We start from the raw sequence: 23,918 nt of genomic DNA on the forward strand, positions 1-23,918 counted from the left end.
CCTACAGACCAGTGGCTTTATTTTGGTAGCCTTCTTATAAAAGATAAATATAAATAAGGATTTTTTTGTTTGGAGGGTTACAACATCAAGCCACTTAACTAGGTACTCACTACCGCAGTTTCTGACAGAACTCTTGGTAGTTACATTTTTTCCACATTATTTACTCATGTCCCAAGCTTTGTCTGTCTCTATTTACAACCTCTCCAGGAAAATTAAAGTTGTCAGTCAAACCTGATTTATTTGAGAAGCTAGAAAATGGTTTTCTTACTTTAGGTCACCTAGAAAGGTCATATGGTCTTGTGGCAATTGGATTGTCATCTTGAAAGAAGCTGGCCCTCCTTCCTCTTCGTTGCTTAAAATTACTTTATACTGGAGATAGCATCTCCTCACAAAAGGTGCCTACTCTGGTTCTCGGTGAAAGAACAGACCAGCTGTTTTGCACTTGGCACCCACACTACAGGGAAAATATAACTCACTCTGGGCATCAGATGATCCTCAAGGGAAGTAAAAGGATCTCTTTATCTGGTGTTAGCAGAAATGAAGCACTCAGTGTGTACTTAACTACATTTAGAGGCATGATTACAGTAGGAACATGATTTAAATTACTTGAGTAATTCACAAATGAATAACTTTGTTTACAACACCTGTTGCATCAGTGTGATGAGGTAAACACCAGTCAGGTGATATTGTGGGACTGAGTCAGAAGTTTGAGACAGAAGAGATGTTTAGGTTACCCTGCCCATCCCTTGGCTACTCTGCCATGCTTCCCTACAACATGTTTCTGCACTGTTTTCCTAAATTCAAAACATTTCACATAGCAGGGTTTTTGTCACTGGTTTCTGAATTTTTTTCCACTGTGAGATTTCATTGCTAGGAAAGAACTCCTGAAAACAGACCCTCATTCTGCCATGTCACTTTATCACAGACTACTAGAATATAAGGTTGGAAGAGACTCAGAGATCATCTGGTCCATCTCTATGCCTAGAGGCAAATTCAACCATAATTAAAACATTTCTGTCAAATGTGTGTTCAGCCTGCTCTGAAAGATCTCAGCCTCTCCCAGCAAGCCATACCAGAGCTTGGGTGCTCTTACTATTGTAAAGTTTTCCTAATGCCTAAATATTTCCTGTTTCATTTCATGCTCACTGCATTTCCATATCTCTCCCAAGGAGGCATGGATTACAGTTACTATCTTTTCATTTTTTCCTTGCAATATTTTTATATAAGATATATTTTTTCCTATAAATGAGAATATGAAATATAGACTAATCTGTTCTTCTGCAGATACCAGGCCATATCTCTGAGTCTTCTGTTTTACTTCAACTTCTACCAGCTATAAGAAATATCTTAATTCTCAAACGCTCCATGCCTAGTTGGGAAAAGTACAGTTTGGCTTAATGCTGCCAGACTGGGCAATATAGAGTCATAAAGACTCTCTTTAGGGGTCAAAGGGCAAATATTGCTTTGCACTATGGATTACAGTTTTCTTGTAAATATTATTGAATTTTCCCAGACAGTTTAGGAGTACATTAATTATTTTAGACATCAGGAGAACTGTGCAATATTGTTTGTGATATGCCCTCACTCCTGGAAGGAAAAAAGCTCAGGTAGCTCCAGAAGAGATCTGGATCTCTTGCCTACACTGGTGGTAGTAAACTAAACAGTGACAGTGCCCATTCTCTGGCTTTGATGCTACCTGCTGTGATCCTATTAAGCTCCATCAGCACTCAAAACCAGTTGGCCTCCTTGAGAGGCCTGTTGGAAATGCTCTGTGCTCATTCCCAAGCTGGGAGCTGCCAGATGACTGTGGCAGCACCCGTGCCAAGTGCTGTTTTTCCAGCGTCAGGGCACAGGCCAGAGTGTCCCAGCGCCTCCGCCTGTGCCTTGACTCTGATTGTCCTGTACAGGAATAGCACTTGAGTCCTATTTCACTAGCTTAAGTGCAAGGTCATCTTTTCCCCACATTAGCTCATTCTCTAAGGTCAGCAGGGGGCCTGCTGAGGCTGGCACAGCTGAAGGAAAGATTTAATACATTGTGTCTGCTTTAAAATCATTTTTACTCATGTTAGTTTGCATTTCCAAGCCTACTAAATAGGAAAGGCAGACAGTTGATTTACAACAGTCACTCTAAAAAATGGACAAAATATAACTCATTAAAAACCAAATTTTTCCATTAATTGCAGGTCTGAATGAAAGCTCCTTAGGGTTGTTTTCCAAATGTGAGCAGGAACAGAGGTTAGACAACTCTAAAGATCAAATACTTAACTGCAACATTAACTGTACTTTCCAAATGTTGGCAGGGATCCTGGAGAGTCGCGTGGTTGTTGCACCAGTACACAAAGAATGTTTTACAGGACTGTCTCTGATCACTGTTTTTCAGAGGAGCTGAATGCACAGGCAGCAGCTGTTTTGTAAAATTACCAACTCTGTGGCAACACACTGTTGACTTTTCTGCTGATGAAATGTACTGTTTTCCTGTGGCAATTCCTATTACAATGTTTCTGAGATTTATTTTTTGGAGCATGGAATTCTGATTGTTGTTAAGAAAGAAGAAAAAAGAAAGCTTGTGTGCCTGCAGCCCTGAAAGCCAACTGTGTCCTGGGCTGCATCAAAAGCAGCATGGGCAGCAGGGCAAGGGAGGTGATTCTGCCCCTCTGCTTTGCTCTTGTGAGACCTCACGTGGAGTGCTGCATCCAGCTCTGGGGTCCCCAGCACAGGGAAGACGTGGGTCTGTTGGAGCAAGTGCAGAGGAGGCCACGAAGGTGATCAGAGGGCTGAAGCATCTCTCCTCTGCAGACAGGCTGAGGGAATTGGGGTTGTTCAGCTTGGAGAAGAGAAGGCTCTTTGGGAGACCTTATGGCACCTCCCAGTACTGAAAGGGGCAACAAGAAAACTTTACAAGGGCTTGTAGTGGCAGGACAAGGAGGAACATCTTTAAACTGAAAGAAGGTAGGCTTAGATTAGATTTTAGGAAGAAATTCTTTACTGTGGGCATGGTGAGGCACTGAACAGGTTGCCCAGAAAAGTTGTGGATGGTCCATCCCTGGGAGTGTTCAAGGCCAGGTTGGATGGGGCTTTGAGCACTTTGGTCTCATTAAAGATGTGTCTGACCATGGCAGGGGGTTTGGAACTAGATGGTCTTTCAGGTTCTTTCCAACCCAAACCACTCTATGATACCTCTTAAACACAAACAGGCATATGCAACAGGAAAATGCAATTTTATTTATAGGGAATTATAAGACAGAATTGGGTTGTGAGCTGTAAAACCGGCCTGCAGAGGCACATGGCAGCACAAAGGAGCACAGGCAGCACAGAGAAGCTTGTCTCCACCGGACCCTGGGGGGAGGAGGTGTCACAGGGCAGACCCCTACAGAGAGGAGCCTGCTGGGAGCTGATGGACGGGTGAACAGCGAGTGACCACCCCGTAAAAGGACACTTAGGAAGTGTGTTACTGATGTGGCAACCTCGGATAGGTCACATAGTGAGGATTACCTTATAAGGAAATACTGTGCCTTAGAAAAGTGTATAAAACCAGCTCATTCCTTTGAATAAACGATTCAGATTCCCTGCCAGTCTGTGTCCATGATTCAATCGCTGACAATATTGAATTCATCATTTGCATACAACATGCAACTGTATTTCAATTATTAATTTAGCCTGCAAGAGTATTTCTGTTCATTCAATTATTGGTGTAACAGTGCCTGTATTTTTATTCTGCGTCTGAGAAAAGATAGACCACTTGTTAAAACAATGGGCCATGTGGAAAGAGGTCTGTTCGTAATTCAGATGCTAGAATTCCTTTGTAATGCAGAATAAGTCATTTAATCAGGATGTATCTCAGTTTCTTAATTTGATAAATGGAATTTATAATAACTTCTGGTCCATAAGGTTGTTGAAAGACTTGGTAAATTTTGTTTGAATACTGTAGTGGAGTCCTTAGTGGATTGTTCCAAGTGTAAGATATTATCATGAACAGAGAAGGCCTATGTGCCAGACCTCTCTGTCTTCCTCTGATAGTGCCACCTCAAACTTACTTGTCACATCCCCCACACAAAATGATATTCTAATTATACAGGTACCAGAGTGTGTGTGTGTGTAATCACCAGTGTAATTATCAATAATGGAACCCTTAAGAACTGGACCTACCAGAACTAGGTGAATTTATTTCTGTAGTGCTTGTTTTGCTATTTCTGATTGCTCCTTATTTGAAATGGTTTCATTGTTTTTATTCAAATGGAAGAAAGTTCAGAAAAAGGGTAATTTGATGCCTTTTCTAATTGCTCAGTAAAATTCCGCGGAGTATTCTGGGTGTCATATAACTTGAGAATGATAGGGAGCAGAATGCTGGGGTTTTTTTCCTGGTGAATATTTGTGCTTGAAAAATGTTGAGATTTGAATATGATGGAATATGGGTGTTTTGAGAACACACCACCAGCACATCTCACCATATTTGAAAGTTAGTTTTCTAGGCAAGAAAGGGAAATCTTTCAAGTTATTTGTTCATATCATCACTATCATATTTATTGATACTGTAGTATTAGTCCTTTGAGTAAGAAATTTCACTATGGAATAAGAAGTATTATAAAATGCAGTTCAGAATTTCTCTTCAATAACTTTTCCTTCTATTTGTATGTGTCCCTTCATCTCCAGCAACACTGAAAGCTTACGTACTTAGTGGGTATTAATTAATGTCAAAGTGTCTTGCAACTGTGGCTTCTTTAAAAATGAAATCACCCTTCACTCCTACTTCTGTGCGTTTGTAAAGAGGTTGTCACAGTAATTGTCACCTCATCTGTGGGGCTCTGTCTCTGGAAGTACCGTCACTCTGCTGAGGCTCCTGTGCTACCTGTCTGCAGAGCACTACTCATGGAATAAACTCATGCCTCTGCTATGCAGACCCTGAGCACAGGTTGCTTCAAAGGGGCTGAAATGTGTTCTTCTTGTCCTACAGAATTGCTCTTCCTGTCCTACTGGGTACTAGAGGTTTTCCTGTACCATGAACACATCTAGGGATGATGCCATATGAAAAGATCTTTGGCATCCTCATCCTGCAAAACAACAGACTGGTGTGGTCTATACTTCTTCAGAGCTCACAGGGGTCACCTGCTTCCAATTTCTCTCCAGCTGATGATAGAGATCCTACTAGCAGAGGACTAAATCCTTCTGCAAAACACCTGAAAACTGAGGTGGTGGAAAGAGAGAACTGAGAATATTTCTCAGTCCAGATAAAAAGTGAGGATGACACAAAGGCAATGTGGCTTACAAAGGAATCTCAGGAGAGGTATTCAAGGACCATGATTGAGGCCTGTATATATTAATTTCTGTGTATGATTAATTAACTGCATTATTTCTCATTATATTTTGTTTCTTTCAGATTCCGTTGATGAAAGATCCTGGTTGGATTCGAAATGTCTGGACACGCAATCTAAATGTAGGAATTTAATTGTTCATTTGCTTTTTAACTCCAGTGCCTTAGGGCAGGCCCAGCTTGAAGCCCAGTGCTCTTTGGTAAAGCAGGATGAGGAGTGGTTAATTCTTGCCCACCTCCTGGTACCCAGTCCAGCATGTTCAAGTGTCACTCTTTGGACACTGTGTTACTGTATGTCACCACTATAATGTGGTACTATTATTCTTGTGAAAGTCTGGGTGGCTCTGTGAAACTGGTGGCCCTCATATGGGCCAGTACTAGCAGGATAAGGATGGAAACAGCATAAAAATTTGGAAATTTGGCACTTGACCTGGGAGATAAGCACAGAGTGAGAAAACCTGTGGCAAATGTGAGATGCAAGACATGTCCCAAGCCAGGGAAAACATGCCCAGACATCCCTGCTGCTGCTCTCCTGGAAGGCAGAGAGCACACCTGTGAGGTGGTGGTCTCGGGACACAGCCATGGATTGACAGAAGAACCACTCAGGAGAAGGAATGAGAGGGGGAGAACAGCACTTCCCACACCAATTATAGAACTGCCACTGCTGAATGATTGGTGGAGGAGGCAAAGAGGCAGACCCAGGGAACAACCTGATGATTTTCTAAGTGACTCTGGACTCTATTCCTCAGAGTGACCTACCCTTACAGTGATGGTGGGGCAGAGTATTTAGAGGCTGACGTGTTTGAAATCACAGGTAAGTCCACAGCATTTCTACCCAGCACCAAGCAGAGCCATGCAATCACATTCGCTCATCTGAGCTTTTGGAGCCACTGTACAGCCCTGCGTAGGCTTCACAGATGTATTAGCCTGGGTGGAGGCAATGTTAGCATAGCTACACTGCTGTCTCATGTAAATCCCACTCTGGGGGTTCCAGACAACCTACACAGTGCAGTGTAGGATATTCTCTATGGTTTCCAGAGGAACCTTCCTGATCCAGGAGCCTGTGGAGACTTGCCTGTAGCACCTCAGTGTGGGAGCTGGTTGGCAGAGCCTGGCAGCCTCTCAGTTGGATCTGGCAGATGTAGGAAGGTATGTCAGCTTCAAAAAATTGAGGATCTAGCCTTCGTGATGAGCTTGATATTAGTAATGTCATGTAAACTGAACAGCTAGATAAGCCAAACAGGCAGTCTGAAATGAGGATGAAGTTGGCTGCTGTTGGCAGGGGCTGGGTTTGGACATCCAATTCAGTAGCTGTACTTTGCAGACAGAAGGGTACCTGGGAATTCAAAATGCCAGTAACATAAACAGGGAAGGAACTCCAATTAGCAAAGGACAGCATCAAATATGAAAATTAAACACTTGTAAAGAAATATTACAGATGTGATCTTTTCATTCCAAACTTTGGGAACATTCAGACCTGCATTCAGGTGAGATTCTGAACTTTACAAGAACATCTGCTGGGTAATCAAAACATACCATGTGAACTTGTGCTGTAACTTTGAAAGAATGGAGAATAATACATACTCTCAGTATGATTATACTTTAAGAAGGATCAGCTTATGTGTTACTTGGGCAAAATTTTGAATTTTTTTAATGTATCAGTACTATGGTTTTTGTCCTAAATTTCTCATAAGCTAGTACAGAAAGACATGAAGAAGAGGAGAAGGAGGAAGAATTTTTAATGTGCATGTGCTACATTTAAAATCTACTCTACAGAAAGAAGATTGTGGGAAGTTAGCTAACCACTAAAGATAAAAAACTCTCAGAGATCATGCAGATAAAAGATGTGTTTGCACTAAGCTGTGTCAATGTCTGCAGAGAGAAGTCAGCAGTATGAAACAGAAAGTGAGAAAAACAAATCAGGCTGAACCTGCCACAGGAAGCAGAATTACACAGAACAAGTAACATCTGACCTGGACAAGGTAGATAAGCAATAAGCATGATCCCAACCCCATGCGAGCAACATGAAAAACATGCAGGGTGAATGAACTGGGCTGTCATCTAGGGCTGCAGGGGAGGGACATCTGATATCACAGGGATGACTGCACAGGGAGGCTTTTTTGTTTGTGCCCAAATTGCAGTGTGTGGGGGTGGGAATGGGGAAAACGGTATCTGAAGAGTTCACATCAGAAGCAGACATGTACCTTGACATGACTCTGAACTACCTGTGGGTATGACTTTGTTTTTTGTTCTATTAAATAGGATTATTTTCTTTGTTTTCTGACCAGTCCTTTGTCTCTTCTTGTACTATGGCAGAGCTTGATACAAAACACTGCTTGCCTGTTCCTAGTCTTGCTTTAAAAAAAAAAAATCTTCACCTGTTCGAAACAATGAGCAAACCCTTTGTTAGTGTAATACAGAGTTCACTGGCTTGAAAGGGATTATATTGTTTTGTGTGAACTGAGCAGCAGGCCTGATACTTTCATACTCTTAACTCACTGGGATGGGAATTTTCTTTGCGCATGATACGACCAAAGCAATGCTGCTGACATGTGAGTCATAGTAAAACAAGCTGATGTTTTTGTGGGCAGAAGCTGCTGGTTTTGAGAGACTGTGCATGGTATGTAGATTTGTCTGAAGTAGATAAACTGTACAGTAAACTGGAATGAGGGTAGCAGGAATGAGGCAAAGTACCTGATGAATTCTGATATTTGCATAATGGAATATGGAAATCATACAGGCCACCCAGACAAAAGCTTTCTGTCCCAGGGCATGCTGGACCTCATAAAAAGGATTTCACTAATTTCACCAAAGTAAATTACTTAAATAGATTTACACAAAGTGCTTGTTTTAACACACACCTCTGCCATAGTTATGTAACAAGGATAAATTATTTTCCCAGTGTGTTAATTCTTGAAGGCACCTATTTTCTCAAAATAACTTGAACATAATGTTTTAAAACAATTCTTGCATGTATGTGCAAGTGCTGGTAAGCTTTTTTCAAAGCTTTTTTCACTGTTTTTTTCAAACAGTGAACAGGAATACATGGAGACAGAATTGACCCATTTATGTAAGGGCAGGATCTAAAGAATTAAATGTAGAGCAGGCAGGTTGGTAATACACTCATTTATGGTATCTTAATACTGGACTAACTAAAATTGTTCAGCTTTCTCAGTTCAACATTGAATTACATTTCCTTCTAATGGATTGTTGCCTCCTGAGAGCCATTCAAATACATCATACTTTGTGACCAGTTTACACAGACATCATAAACCCCCCTTTAAGACAGGTGTGTTTTGCTTGCAAAAACTGTTGTGCATTTTGACTTCAAGACTCTTTTATACTGAAATTTTCATTAGAGTAAAATTTTAATTTTTTCTCAGCTTTCAACACAATGGCAGAAATCAGAGAAAAAAAATGTTTTCTTTTAAACCATAGACTATAGTTCCTCCACTGGTTAATATACCCTTTGTCACAGCAAATCTAAATTTAGTTTTCCAAATAATTATTTTTAGACTGATGGAGATGAAACACTGTTTAATTTTAGTTCTAAAATAACATTCATTACTATGTTCAGGGATTTTAGTGCTATAACACTTCTGGAGAGACTACACTCATTTTGACCCTGAGAGTATTTCGAGGGAAGGATTTACTGAATTACCTGGGACACTTCTGCCACTCATAGAAATTTGAACATGAAACTGACATAAAGTACCCTTTTCATGATTTTGCAAACTCAATCACATCTATTAACCATATTAGCACTACAGATTTATAAAAATGAGTCTAATAAATCATAAAAATAAAACTAATTTCTCAGATAATATCACATAGATATATATGCATGTCCTTACAAAAGATGTAAAGAATGACAGCAGCTAAAAAACAGAAACAAATGACAATGTCCCTGCTTTAACACAACTGACTTAGAGGTTCCATTTAGAGTTTTATACAAGTTCTCAGCCTAAACCAGGAGAATGAACTGCTTAGATAAGAGAAAGAATGCAGTAAACAAACTTATTTACTGATTAACTGCTTGATGCAAATAATTAAAGAGAATTTATTGTCTTGTGACTGCAGGTTCAGGATTTAATTCTGTGCCTCAGCTTGTTCCTAGGATTTTCACACAATTTTGATTATTAACTTTATCAATAACAATATATTTTCAAGTACAAAACAGCTGACAGCAATTAGATTGTCAGCTTTTACAGCAAGCAAGACTGAAAAGATAATTTGCTTAAGCAAAATATGCTTTTAAACATTGTCATTGTTCCATATAGATCAAATTCTGCCTGATAAAAATTTATCACAAGAATTCAATGGATGGTTGTACTTTGAATTCAAAACAAGCACAGTCCTTGGCTCAAACTGTAATTACTAAAATCCCCAGTAATGGAATTAAAAGGAAAATGCTTCTAAGACAGGTTATCTCAAACCAGTATCTCACCTCTCCCCAAATCACCCAAGACAGAGCCTTGAGGTTAAAGATCAGAGAGATCTGAAATCCGTGCTGCCATATTAAGGTGTCTTCAAGTTAGGCACAGAAGAAGGAATGAGAGGACAGTGTGGAAAGATCTTAGGGCCAGAGCTCCCTTGTGCCTCGCTGTTACAGAAAGCCCTGAGGAGGGAAAGCAGGAGTCCTTCAGGTGGAGGCACAGGACCCATAACTGCTTCAGAGCCTGAATTGGGAAAAGTACCCTTCTACATGTTACACACAGATGTTAAAAAAATTTGCTCTTACCTGGTTATATTCTAGCACTTCAAATATTCAATAAAATTGAGTATTAGTGAGAGAGGAAAACACAAAGTAGCAAGGAATTGCATTATTTCACTGGATTTTTTTACAGCAAAAGTAGTAAATCTTTTTTACTTTGGATGAAGGGATCAAGATGTGAACTCTTGGGCAGTACCTGCAGAAGCCTCCATCATCAGTTCAGTGGTGAGGAAGACAACAGCCAGAGTCTGCCTCTCCTCCTGACAGGCTGCTCACAATCCTCCATCTGCCTCTTTCTTGAGGAGAGATTAAAACCTTTTTCATGCAGTTTATATGACAGCCAGAACTAATTACAGTACCTGGGAGAGTACAGAATTATCTCACTGCAAAGCCAAGGATTGGCTTCTTGTAATGCCAAGCCAGGGACAGAGTGCCCCTGCATTCACCAGGAGCCACACAGAGCACAGCCCCCCTCTACCCTGTTCTGCACAGAAGTGAGGAATTTTTCTGTCACAGAGAGAACCACCAAATATTGCTACTTGTATTATAAAACACATTTTAGATACGTCACTCTCTCTGTGGAGTTATAGAATGAACTTCAAGAGGAGCTATATTAGCACTTAATTCTTAGCCCACCGGAAGAAAAAGCTTTACACAAAATATCTATTAATTGTCTTATTATCATGTGTGCAGATGTTACATCTTTGCTACCTACAGTTTGCCTGGTAAGGTGGAAACAACACAGTGAACTAATCAAAGTGTTCAGTTTTACAACCCCCAAGCAATAACTTTCAGAACCTGTTTGCAAGGATAATTTGATATTGGTAGGCAGTCTGATTTAGAAATTACAGACATTGAGGCTGAGAGAAAAGCAACGAACTTCTCAACAGAAGGAACTGATTTCCAAATAACTTTGTCCACTTTGGGATTAAGATTGCCATTTTAGTTTCTAAGTACTGCAGGTACCATGAAGAAAAGATTATACCCTGGGAAACAGACCAGCTTTGTTTGAAGTTCTCAAAGCATGTTTTGTACTATCTTGTTCTGAACAAATAATACCAATGATTTTGGTTTGCTGTACTTTGAAAACAGTGTTCTGGGCAGAAGCTTTGCTGGTCATGCGTAGATGTATTGGACTGATGAAAAGCTAGATTTTGGGCTGGAAAGCATTTCTGTCCACAACAAGATGGAAGGGTTTTCCATGGAGTTGTGTACGATCTCTCATTTCTTGTATGTGTGTGCACTTAGAGACAAGTATGTATTTTGCCTGAGCAGAATACACGTTTGTGTTTGAACAAGCATATGCAGGAATTGTGGTCTTGGCTGAAGAAAGAACATGTTGATGATTTCACTGTTACATCTGTAATCTCATACACCATGATTGCTTTGCTTTATCAGAGCTCAAGCTTTTCTAAGCTTTTAAAGATTATATTTAGAGAGCTCAGCCGTGGCTATTTACAGATTTGGAGCTAAATTGCTTTCTGATGAGATTGGACTGGTACAAGTGTACCTCCAGAAGGGTTGGTATCTTTAGCCTCTCTTGTTCCTAATTTAAGTACTCCTATATTCTTCTGCTTTGACAATGTTTGGATCATAGGAGTCAATAGAAGCCTCTGTTTCTCAGTAGCCAAGTATTTTATAGCAGAGAAATGAGTTTTGACTGGGGAAAGAGCTTCTAGGATATAAAGGAAGCATTGAGGTTTTCATGGGTTTGCATGGTTGGACGTGGATCTAGAGGAAAAAGAAAGGCTCTTTTGAGAACCTTCACGTCAAGACTTGTTATAATCTGAGAAGGAAAAAAAGACTTGTCTAGTGGTTCATTTGCTACAGATCCCCTTTTTTTCAGTGAGGGGGAGGAAAGGGTGTATCCGTCACAAAACCAAGTCCAAAAAGTATTTGGTTCAAAATCAAGTTTTGTTATGCAATGTGAGCACTGATGGCACGTGAGATGTTATCATTACAGATGAGCATTTTGGTACATGATCAGTGCTTCCTGCCCTGCCTCTAATTCCAGCTGCAACAGTTCCTGGAAAATTGCAATCCCATATTTGATCATTTGACAAAATAATCCTCTCAGTTTTGCTTTTCACTGGTCATTGCCCTGCCTCATTGTTGACTGAAACTTTAAACTACTTCTGATGACATCACAGTCCTGCTGAGGATGATGTCATCATCTCACTTCTTAACACAGAGGTCAAAGAAAAAGATAAGAAATGCTGTCAGAAGTGTATTGGCTGGCATGTGCAACTGTCAGCAAATGATTACAGTACTCAGGAACTGTGATGATACAGAAAGCAAAATCCTAAAGCTAAAGCTGTCAAACTGCAAGGAGCTCAGGGGGACAGATACAAAGCAAAAGCAGAAGCACAGTCAAAACTGGCAACAGGTTAAAGTCAAGGGGGGCGGGGGGAAAGGAATGTTTTAGACATCTCTGCTACTAAATAACATCTACGCATACTTTTAAAAAATGTTCTCAAATCAATCAAGCACTTGGAAGCAGATTAAATGCCAGTATTTACATGCCACAACACCCTGCACTACTGTGCCCTCAAATGAAGAACAAAATGAAGTACTAGATAATTGGACTTGAAGGAAAAAGGAAGAGAAAAAGAAAAGGGGAAAAAAAAGTAAACCAGACAGAGAATTCAGTAGATTATCAGAGGCAGGTGTAGGTACTGTATAAAAATATCTACTTATGTTAGGAGAAAAATTCCTTTGTTATGATGGTGGGATATTTAATCAGGTAATTACAGAGTCAGTCAGACTGCTTTTTGATGTTTACACTGGAATAAAACTAAACCAACTCTTAATTTACATTGCCTGAGCTACTCTGAGTTTATTACTTATATAAAGGATGTCAGCACGACTCCAGAGCCATCTTTGCTTATGAGTTAATTATAAATTAAAAGCTAAAAGCTCACCTTTTCTGTTTACTGAATAATTTTTACCTGCACATTGGGCATCCATTAACAATTGCAGTCATTCATAACCCAGGTCCTGTGTGCCTGAACATCAACCCTAGTTTTAGTGGGGGAAAAGCCAGACATTACTGCTAATGCACAATGGATTGAATGGTTATTTTGCTCACTGGCAACATATCTGCTAGGAAAAATAGTGTCCTAAGAAAGAATTGAAGGCTTTTTCCCCTCCTTCCATGGACTTACGTAATTTTTCTATGAATCTGTTCTTGGATTTTATTAAACTCTTCTGTGCTTGTCAACTCTTTTTTAAAACCCAGTTTTACTAATTTACAGAAAACTACACAGCTCAACTTTCTTCATAAGTGTATTTTCATAGTAGCTATGAGCCCAGATCAGAGGCTAGAACTCCACTGTGCCAGAACTGTACAAACACAGAGTGAATACGTAACCTATAAGGTCTTTGAAACAAGAATCAAGACTTAGGTAATCATGACTTAATAATGTAAATTGACCATCAAAGAAAAACTTCCATGAGCAGGTCCTTCAAAATTTTGTGGACAGTTTTAGATCAAACCTTGGTAAACAAACATCTGACTAACACAATGCCTCCAGAAAGAAACCTGTCAAGGGGTAAACCTTTCAGGAAGAAAACAGTAATAATTCAGAACTTTGTCATTCCTGAGTGTGTTTTGGAAATGACACTGTTAGGGACTTTCCTCTTGCTAGGGCCATACTCCCTCTGCCAGCTAGTCTGTAGGTAACTCCAGATTATTTTTTAGGAACCATCCCTGACCATACTATTCTCCAAACTCTGCATTGGGCTGAGTCAAATCCATAGCGATAAACATGCTAAGGCTTGGACGATATCAAAGTACTGGTTATGCACTAGTGTTTTGTCCTCTAGATAGAACTAATTGAGGAGAACAGTTATGAGCTGAAGGGCAGCACAAGTAAGGATTTCAGAATGAGTTGGCAGACGTTGCTCCACTGAAGTAATATGAGGAACACCACTGTGCACACTGGTCACACCATGAATAAGAACAGAGTGAAAAAGCACAGAAGGATGGTGCCCTGTTGTTAACTGAAGCTCACTGTTGCTGTGCAAGCATTTGGCACTTCCCACAGCATCCTGTGTATATCATGGCTGTATTTACTGTGCTCTGTACGAAGAGAAAACATGCCCTTGCACATGGAACCATTTAAAGTGTAGAGTATTATTCTGTGGGCTATTTTACATCAAGCAGCAGATGGCTGGACATGATAAGTAGCTAAACACAATATAGTGCTTCCAGAAATGAGAATCTAGCTTCTGGATTTCTGAAAGAAGCATGAAAGGGTGGGTGTTGTTGACACTGTGGAAAGACAGTGTTTTTTATTCAGTATGTCATGATCATGTTTTGACTTCAGCATAGTGGTAGAAGACCATAGTGGACCAATATGTTAGAAGAGTCCTCCCACCTAACATGGACGGTGATGGCTGGAGGTTACCACTCTCTCAGAGGGAACACAATATGGGATTGTATTCTACACAAATGTGGTGGGCAGAGCACTGGTAGGATCCACAGTCAACACAGATAAAGCTTCTTGTATTTACAGGCATGGGACTATTAACCAGCATTTCTCATTGCCTACTGACTGCCCACTGGCAAGGGATTAGATATGAAATGCCTGGGAAATGAAACTGCAGGTGTTCCTCGCTGCAGTTGTGTATTATTTTCTCTTTGGGACTAAGTATACACCCTTGTTTGTCATGCCCGGGCAGAAACTCTCTTCACTGACTTTTCTGCTCTAAAACTGAAGTGTACTCATTACTGTAGCCGTGTAACCGGGAATGGAGGAGAGAACAAGAGGCAGGGATTGGAGTCTGTGAGTTTGCACAGGGTCCTATCACCCAGTGGCTCTGTCACAGCTGTGAGCTGTATACAAAGACTGGCCACCACGGAGAGAGAACTAAGAGAGCTATAGCAGGAAGATGTGTCTCACAAAAATAATTTGAAGGATTACAACCGGGTGATGACCTGGAGAGGATTCCACTGCGATTGTTTGACAATGTAACCAGAAATTTAACAGAAGTAGAAGGCTTAAGTGTGCTAATTACTCGACAAGGTACTCTTCCCAGGCTTCAGCTGCATGTACATTTTGGTGACTACAACACGCAGATGCAGGAAATCCAGCTTTCAAAAACTTGTCTTCAGGCGTAAAACTAGCAGAGTACTTCAATAATGACCTTTCTTTCTTTCTTTCTTTTTTTTTTTTTTGTGTATTTTCTTTGTCATCTTTTTCCCCCCGTGTTACTCTGTTTCCTGTTCATTTGTTTTGCACATAGCACCACCCCCTCCTGAGTTCTGTAAACAAGACTTCAAACAGGCCTCGAAGATTCTTTCATCAGTTCATTTTTAACATGGACATCCCCTTCCCTTTTTAGCTGTGTAAGGCACTCAGTGTACAGCGAGGTTACAATGCGGTTTACATGCAAGGAAAACCACTATCAGGTGGAAAAGCTTTATTTGATCGCGTTTATTTAAAGCCATAAAGCGTCTGATACTGAAAGACGTGTTCCCGATGGCGATGAATGCTAGGCTCTGGCAGCCCAAGCGACGCCTATCACGGACCTGCCCTAGGTCAGTCTGGGCTGAGCGATTCCCTTTTCCACTCCCCGTTTGTCCCATCTAGGAACCTGACTCGCCCTCGGCCGCGGGATCACCCCACACCACCGCGCCACTGCCCTGCCCCGCCCCGGCCCCGGCGGGGCTGGCCGGGCCCGCCCTGTGCCCCCGCCCCGCCCCGCCTGCCCCGGGCCCCGCGGTGCCTCCTCTCGGCCCCTCCTCGGGGGCGGCACCGCCGGGCGGCCTCAGCGTCCCCGAAGCGTCCCCGCGGTCGCGGTGCGCGCAGAGGCGGCGAGCGGAGCTGCGGGAGCCGGCCCAGGCAGAGGTGGGTGCCGGGGCTCGGGCGGCCGCTGCGGGAGGAGGGAGGCCCTTCCTCCTCCGGCGGCCCGCGGGCGGGGAAGGCAAGGCCGGGAGCCGCTGAAGGCAGCGGGTCCGTCCGGCCTGGGCATCCGGGCGGCTGCCCGCATCCTCTGCCCGCATCCTCTGCCCGCATCATCTGCCCGCATCCCCTGCCCGCATCCCCTGCCCGCCTTTTCTTGCGGAGCCGCCTGGCTCTGGGCAGTGACAGCTGCGCCGGGATTGCTGTGCACATCGTGGCTGGACGCTGCTTTGTGCACGGGATTACAGGGAAGACGTGGTGCTTTCCAGGTGTCTCCTCAGAGGGAGGCACCCAGCGCGGGGGTCTCTGTTTGGACCGCCGAGCTGTGTGAGCTGGTGGGGGCCAGTGCCTCTCTGTGCGCTGCTACTTCCCCTTTGGCTTTAGGAATTTTGCTTCCCTTTACCTGGCAGCTGCTGATGCAAATCGCTGCATTATGCCACTGCTTCACTAATACTTGCCCTGAGCTGGAATAGTGACAGCAGTAACAGGACAGAGGGATTTAATGCCATAGCAGGGCCTGGCTAGCAGCAATGCAATGGCTACACAGGAAACGAAACTTTCCAATATTTTGTATTTCTTTTATGTTACCCCCCCCCCCCAACGGTTATTACTTTTGTATTGATCAGTATATCATCTCCTCTACCTTCAAGAAACAAAACTAAATGTGTCTTGTGGGGAGGAGACAAAATACTGCAATATTGTTGTCCTCGTCAAATAGAGGAATTGCTTAGAGGTAGTATCTCAACCTTGATGTTATGACCATCTAGCAGATAATTTTTCTTTTCACATGTAAAGTCATCACCCTTGATAGATTTTTTGACGGCTAATTTGACTCCTAGTCTGGAGTGTGTTTTGAAGTGGTTTATTTTCTGGATAGCTTTATCTGTGTCCCTGCCTCTGCTGTCTCAGGGAGAAAATACTGGTAAATGCTTAGTGTACATACATAAGGTTTTGTTGTCATCAGTGCAGGGTTAGAAGTTAGGTAGGTGAACTCCTATTACAGTAAAATGAACCTGCTTCTATGAAGAGAACTGGAGAAAAAGTGGGGAGACAGTGAAGGAGATCAGATGGAAAACGCTCAACACGATGATGTTATGATTTTAGGCATAAAGCCACGGAAATTGGTTCTAATGGTTTTAAATACTTTCTGCTTTTTTTATAGCTCCAAGTCACTAGTGCAGATACAGACTACGTGATAATATCTGCTTACCTGATGCAGCAGGGCCTGTTTGTAAGGGAGTTGGGCAAATTTTAGTTTTTGGCCCTTTTCCATGCCTGAGCATGTGCAGATTTACAGATTTGTTTATCTGTGAACACGTATACACACAGCAGTCATCAAAGCCAGCTAAAATACAGTAAAAGCTTACTTTAAATTCTAAAAATGCAGAAAATAGAGAGTCTAATGAACAAATTTGTTTTCCAGTCCTGCTGAAAGAAAGCATGCCAAGTCACGTGAGGTGTCTGTATAGAGTAGAACTACTGCTGTTTTTCCACTCAGATTTATGTTCCCTCACTGACATCAGAACAGTCGCACAGGGCAGCACAGTACATGACTTACCATGTATTCTTCAGCTACTTCAAAAGTTCTTGGTTTCAGGCATCAGTTTGTACTTTTCAATTTGTTGTAAAGTTTGAACCCCTTTATGCAGGGTCATTCCAAAGGAGTCTCAGTCCTTCTGTACATTCCCTCAAAGTGTCTCCGTGAGGAGGGAAGCACTGTACAGTTGGGAAGTTAAGGTACATTGATATTAAAATGCCCTATGGTATATCACCGTGTCCCGCAGCCATAGGGAGGAGCAGGAGAGAAGATCCAGCAGGCAGGAATTGTGCAGCAAGTTTGATTTATTTAATTATTTTACAAACTCTTTCATAGACTTTTTTCTTCATAGTCTAATTGGACAAGGATCAGCCACCCCTTGGGGGTGATTGGCTAAAATCCTAAAACATCCATTGTCAAAATATTTTTCTACTATACTATAAACAAGACTTCTCAAGGCTGCAGGTGTTTCATTGTTTACAGAACTCTGCTGCCTCTTCTGTGAGAGAGAAGAGTCTCTCACGGACTTAGAAAATAGCAAGAAAATCCTTGCTAGCAGCATTTTTGTATCCACACAGTGAGACCAAGGGAAATGTGGAAGGTCTCCCAAGAAATCTCTGGGAAAGGAGGAGACAAGTCTTGAGATATGATTTCAGGACTGCCTGGAATTTCAGTAGAGGTGTCCCTTGTACTGTGCACCACTGAGTCTTAATTTCTCTCTTTCTTTGGTAGTAGCAATTGTATGGGTATGTGGTGACTCAGATCATCCTATTGATCTAGCTGGAAATTATTTTTTCTGGCTTTAGTGGTGTTACGTTGCAATGCTGACACAAGGGCAAGATTTAGGAAAGTGGGGAGTGTGCAGCTGGGAGGCTGGTATGGGGACTGTGGTTGTACCCTTTAATGGGCCTTGAAATAATTTTCCTGGACTCTTGGGTACCAGTTTGATACCCTGACTGTGGGGCTGTGGGCCAGTTCTCCTTTGTTTGAATATGGGGATTAATTGCAGGCAGGTTTGGAGTCTTCAGTTTGAATTTTTGATTTTAGTTGCTTTCAGGAAAATATTCTGTCCTTTACAGGGACTTCATGAAGTATTACACCAAGTGAAGTTTCAACTATTTGAAATAAAGTGCAATATCAGAACCAGAGGAATAGTCATCTCATAGTCAAAGTCCATGATTGTGAGTGAGTGTGAGTAGATGGGTTCTCAGAGGGACAGGCAGCTTGGAAGATAAGTTTGACGTTTGATCCATTCGACTCTCTGGCTGTTGTAAGAAGTCATAAATTTTGACACTGGGCTTGACTAACTTGGAATAGAAGTCAAATAGTTTCTAATAGAATTAAGCCCAGAATAATCCCAACCCTGAAATATTTCTGGAGGTTTGACTGGCAGGAAGCACAATGCTCTTACACTGGTGTAGAGTCAGACACAGGCTGAATTTTGCTTGCTGGTGTGGGACATACAAGTAAACTGCACCTGTCTCCCACCTGACCAGATGTACTGTCAGATCACCTGCAGGAGTGTGGTCTGTCCCATGCAGCTGTGACTGTGGGGAAGTCTGGAACAAATGTGAGTATAATGAGACTTTGACTGAGTTTGCCCTCCGATTTACAGAATAACCAGCTCAGCAGAGTGCTCTGGAGTTCTCCCTCAGCAACTTGTCCAAACTGGGGTCATGGCTGCTTATGGCTCCCTTTCAGGTCGTGTCCAGGTTTCCTTTCTCAGGAAAAAAAGAGTATGCAAGGAGAGTGCTTGTCTATGTCTCAGTTGGGTGAGCTTGGCCTGCTGCAGTTGGGATTTAGCCGCAGTGGTAGACCCTGCTTGATACCAATGGGAGTTACACCCTCTGAGATAAAAGCCTCAGTAACTTGCCCAAAATTTTCTTGTAGGAAAATAGAGCTCTAAACTGAAATTTCCCAAAGTCCTGTGCAATGTCTTCATGGCTCCTCTAGAGAAGGTAAATCCAGACTCTGATTTTACTCTGAAAAATGCACAACTTTGGTGTTCTGCCTGGGCATTTACTCAAAAAGTAGGGTGAAAATTCATGGCAGTGACTTTAGGTTGGATTGACGTAGGAACTCACAAATAATTAAGAAAAAAGTTTTTGAGAGTTCTTAATGAATTTTGGTTTCCTACCTGAAATGGCTTAAAATACTAAGGGATTTGAATATCCTGATCAAACAGCATTAGCAACTGTACAGAGTGTTGACAGCTTACTAATAAACAAAAGTACATATTTAAAAATAATAGAATGATAGTTATTAAGAGCTTTTGTAGTTAAGAAGTCAGCATTACTATGGTTGTTGCACAGACATGGAGGGCTAAGTTTAATTTTGAAAATACTCATCTAGAGAATCTTCATCTGAAATATTTTCTTTTCTCCCCTACCTTTTTATCATGATTCTTTTTTTTTTTTGACCATAATGTCTGAAACTGTTTTTTATGGTAAAGAATATGTCAATAGTAAAATTCCATTAGTTGCAGTAGAGGGATTAAGTGTGCAGTACTGCAGGCAAAACTGAATTGTTTCAGAGTCAAGAATAAGAAATACTTGATATTCAGTGAGTGTTAATAAGCACTGAATTTGAAGTATTATCATTTGTTTATTATTTTTTGTAAATGAGGAATAATTTTCTTGAAGGGACCACAGTCTGATTCCCAAATGTATTCTGGTCTCTCTCAAGCTTTACATCTTCAGAACAGAAACCAAGGGCAGGTCAGGGGACCAGATGGACAGGGTTTGTAAAATTGTCATAGTTTCAGTGTGAGCAGCAGAGTTGAAGTGATGTATTTTAACTGAACACTGGCCCATCAATTTTTGTCTTCCCTTCACCATTTCACAAGTTATATGGAAGTTCATAAGAGGAAAGTTGATTTGTTTTGTGCTTATGCCCATCACTTCAGCCATGGACCAGGGTCTCATCATCACATCAGGTATTAAAAGTGTAATTGAAATTTGTGTCTGTATTTTTTTTGTTGTTGTTTGGGTTTGTTTTGTTTTGTTTGTGTTATGTTTACCATTGCTGCAAATCTTCGTCTCCTGGCCTACAAAGCCAGTGCACAATCATAACCACAGAGCCTTAGAAAAGGGACTGAAAGAGACGTAAATGTTGCCAAAGCTTGTTCTTGGTGACCAGACCAGCTGTCACCATCCATTCTATAAAGCTCTGTAAACCTTTAAAAGAAGGTGACTGCTTCTGAACTGGCCATGGGAGTAGTGCCCAGTCCATCTTAGCTCCTTAGCTGTGCCTTGGAATTGTTGGGAGAGTGCTTGTGCCTAAAAGAAGCAGGTTTTGAAATTTACCAGAAGCAGATACTGAAATTTAAATAGAGGTGTCCAGATTGTAATGGTCAGGTCTGTGATGGGATACAGTTAATTTACTGCCTTGGACACAGGCACAGCAACAATGTCTTTCCCAAAGATTGCAGTTGCCTGTTCTTAAAGTAGTCTCAGCAGATGTTTGTCCTGTTCTTCAAATTTTTCTGCATTGGAAATTTTGTATCTTCCAGAGGAAGTGTGTTCCACTTTTTAAATACCCTTACAGCATGCTACCTAAATGAACTGAAATGTTTTTAGAGCATGTTGAATTGCACTTGCATCCCTTAGTAATTTGGATATGTGTGGATATCTAATCTATTATTCATCTATTCATTAATGTTGTGGCACCTGGCGAGACGCTGGGTATTGCAAAAGGAAAAAAGGCTCTTAGTTTCTATGATTTTCAGTATTTTATTTTGAAAAATGCAGTAAAGAAAGATGAAATGGTAAGGGGAAGAGCTGAGCTGTAAAAAAACCCCCAAAAACAAACAACCGAAACCATGCCACAAGGGGTACAATTACTGGCTTTTCCAGTGGAATTAGGGCATAGTCTGGTGTACCTGCATGAAAGAAGTGAATTATCTAGATTACAGTGTATTTGATCTTACTCTGGCATCCAGCAGAGTGGGACTTTAAAGAATTAATTTTGTTAGGTCAATCTTTGCTAAGTGAATAAATCATTTAAGTAGTAAGGGATATCACCTAGCTATTTATTTTTGGCTTATTTTTCCACATGATGATAAATTCTGAAAAATTGCTGCTGTTTTTCTAGTGTCTTCCTGACACTAGAAAATAGCTTTAATTTTATAATAGATGCAAGATGTAGAGCTGTGGAATGTCTTCTGGCAAAGAACAAAACTCAAACCATTTGAAAATCCTGACAGAAGCAGTACAGGCTGTTCTCACTTGCAAGCTTAGATCAAAGGATTCTGAATTTTCCCAGCATGAAAAAATATTCTGTGCTATGTCCACTAGCGTGGTATGAGAACAAGAGTTTTACTAAACTGAGTATAATTAACAGGCAAGCACTGGGAGTTTAACCCATGATGTAAACTCATGTTTACTGCTGAAGTTGCTGCTGCCTGGTCAGTAAGTGAAAGACTTCTTGGAGTGGCCAGAGTGAAGTGTTACTCCAAAACCACATCCAGTCCCTCTGGGGTTTGAGGAATGTTGGTTTCCTGGAGTGCTGACATAGTATGGGCTGACTTCAGGTTCAGAGTACAGATTTACAAACCTCAGACACCAAACAATCTGAGCTTTGGTTGGCATGTATAAAAGGTAGGATAGAGGGCCTAAACCATCAGAGTCTAATTTCTGAACTCTCCCCCATTTTAACTACAGCATCTTTTGTTCCCTACATTTGAAATATAAACCCATTTTTGTTAGTTTCTTGGAGAAGTGGGGTTTATGTGATCAGTCTCCCCATCTGTCTTTTAAGTCCAGAATGACTTTGTTGAACGTGCCAGGTTCAGCCCAGCCTTAGAGGAGTGTCCATCACCAGCTCACAGTTTGAATGTGGCACTTCTTAAGGGATAAGAGGTTTCCACTGTATAGAAGCAAGCTGTGCTGTGCCGTTTGGCCTCAGAGCTTGAGGATGGTGTCCTCAACTATTTAAATCTGTAGGTATAAAAATAATCTCTACGTCCAAAGACAGGGCAGGCAGTGTAGCTGTGTTGTGAACAAGAATAGTTTCAAAATTCTCTGTTTAGTATTTTAGGAGCCCAGCCAGTGTAACTTGTTAAGAGGACGTGTGAGTCCTCATATTTGGATTGTCTGCCCATAGCTCTCCCAAACACTGGGGTGTATATACTGTCCCAGCAGCTTCTTCTCCATCAAGGAAGTTGTGGCTGTTTTGCACCTAGAAATTTTGTTACTTCAGCAGACCAAACATTAACTGGGGATAGCTATACTGTGTAATTTTGAACCTAACTGTAGCTGTCTTTGCATTTAATTTAGCTCAATAAGAAATGTGTTTGGTTTTGTGCTTTAGGTTGGAAGAATCCCCAGTAAAAACTGAAGTATTTTTCCACAGCAAAGGGGTAATTTTAAAAGTTTGCTTAAATCTGTCACCCTGGAGGCTCACTTCTGAACTTTGGTTTGTGCCTGTGTCATGCCAACTTTTTTAAGAGTTTAGATGGTGGCCACCAAGATAATTAGGGGGCTAAGAGCTTTTGACTTAAAAGGAGAGGCTGAGAAAATTAGTTTTATTTATTCTCCAGGATATTCAGCTACTTTTTGGGGGGTATAGAGGAAACAGCTGGAATATTAGAAGTGCACAGTGATAGGACAAGAGGCAGTGGCACAAGCTGCAACAAGGGCAATTCAGATTAGGTATTGTGAAGAAAATTTCCTATGTGAGGACAGGGATACGTAGGAACAGGAGAGCAGGAAGGCTGAGAAATCTGCATCCTTGAAGACACTCTGCAGGACCAAGGTTGTGGGCAGCCTTGTCCAAGCTGTCCTTCCTTTGGGCAGAGCTTTGGACCAGGCGACCTTTAGGGGTCTGTTCCAACCTGTTGTTCTGTGACACAGTGTAGGGTGCGGCGTGCATTTCAAGTGCTGTTCCCTATGAAAGAACTTGCCACTAGATTTGCATTCAGGAAGGTGATGTTTCTAGCGTATAATAGGAGCCCAGAAGTGCTGATACCAGTTCAGTGCTGGAGAAAAGAATATAATTGTCATGAAGTTTTTGTGTGTTGGTTTTTCAGTAGGTGGCACTTTCTAGATGCCTGAATTGAGGGCTGTGCAAAAAGGCTTCTCCAAACACTATTTAGGGTTTATTCTTCCATTAGTTAACATCTGTCCTGGTTCTGGCTGAGATAGAGGCTTCTTCCTGGTAGCTGGTATAGTGCTATGTTCGGGATTTAGGATGAGAATAATGTTGGTAATACATTGCTTGTTTAGGTGTTGCTGAGCTGTGCTTACATTATGTCAAGGATTTTTTGGTGGCTTTTGCCCTGCCAGTGACAGGGCTAGAGGGGCATAAGAACTTCTGAGGCCATACAGCCAGGGCAGCTGATCCCAACTGACCAAAGTGATATTCCATACTGTTGACCATCATGCCCAGAATATTAACTGGGGTGGGAGGGGAAATGGCTGTGGGCTGCCACTTGTGAAATGGCTGGGCATTGTT

At 41.6% G+C, this 23,918-nt stretch overlaps 1 protein-coding gene across 4 annotated transcripts in view; it reads left to right on the top strand.

The window, feature by feature from the left end:
• The window catches only part of LPIN1 (lipin 1), an 83,375-nt gene that overhangs the window by 18,813 nt on the left and 40,644 nt on the right, over positions 1-23,918 (top strand). For 2 of the 4 annotated variants that reach the window (XM_082303446.1, XM_082303447.1), the window contains exon 2: positions 5,375-5,431. In XM_082303446.1, the coding sequence (XP_082159572.1) occupies positions 5,375-5,431 (57 nt within the window). Of the gene's footprint in view, positions 1-5,374; positions 6,123-15,796; positions 15,875-23,918 lie in introns of those variants that run through there. The other 2 variants (XM_082303448.1, XM_082303449.1) reach the window with 2 other exon arrangements.

Source organism: Coloeus monedula (assembly GCF_965178545.1).
Source record: "Coloeus monedula genome assembly, chromosome: 2".
Taxonomy (NCBI): domain Eukaryota; kingdom Metazoa; phylum Chordata; class Aves; order Passeriformes; family Corvidae; genus Coloeus; species Coloeus monedula.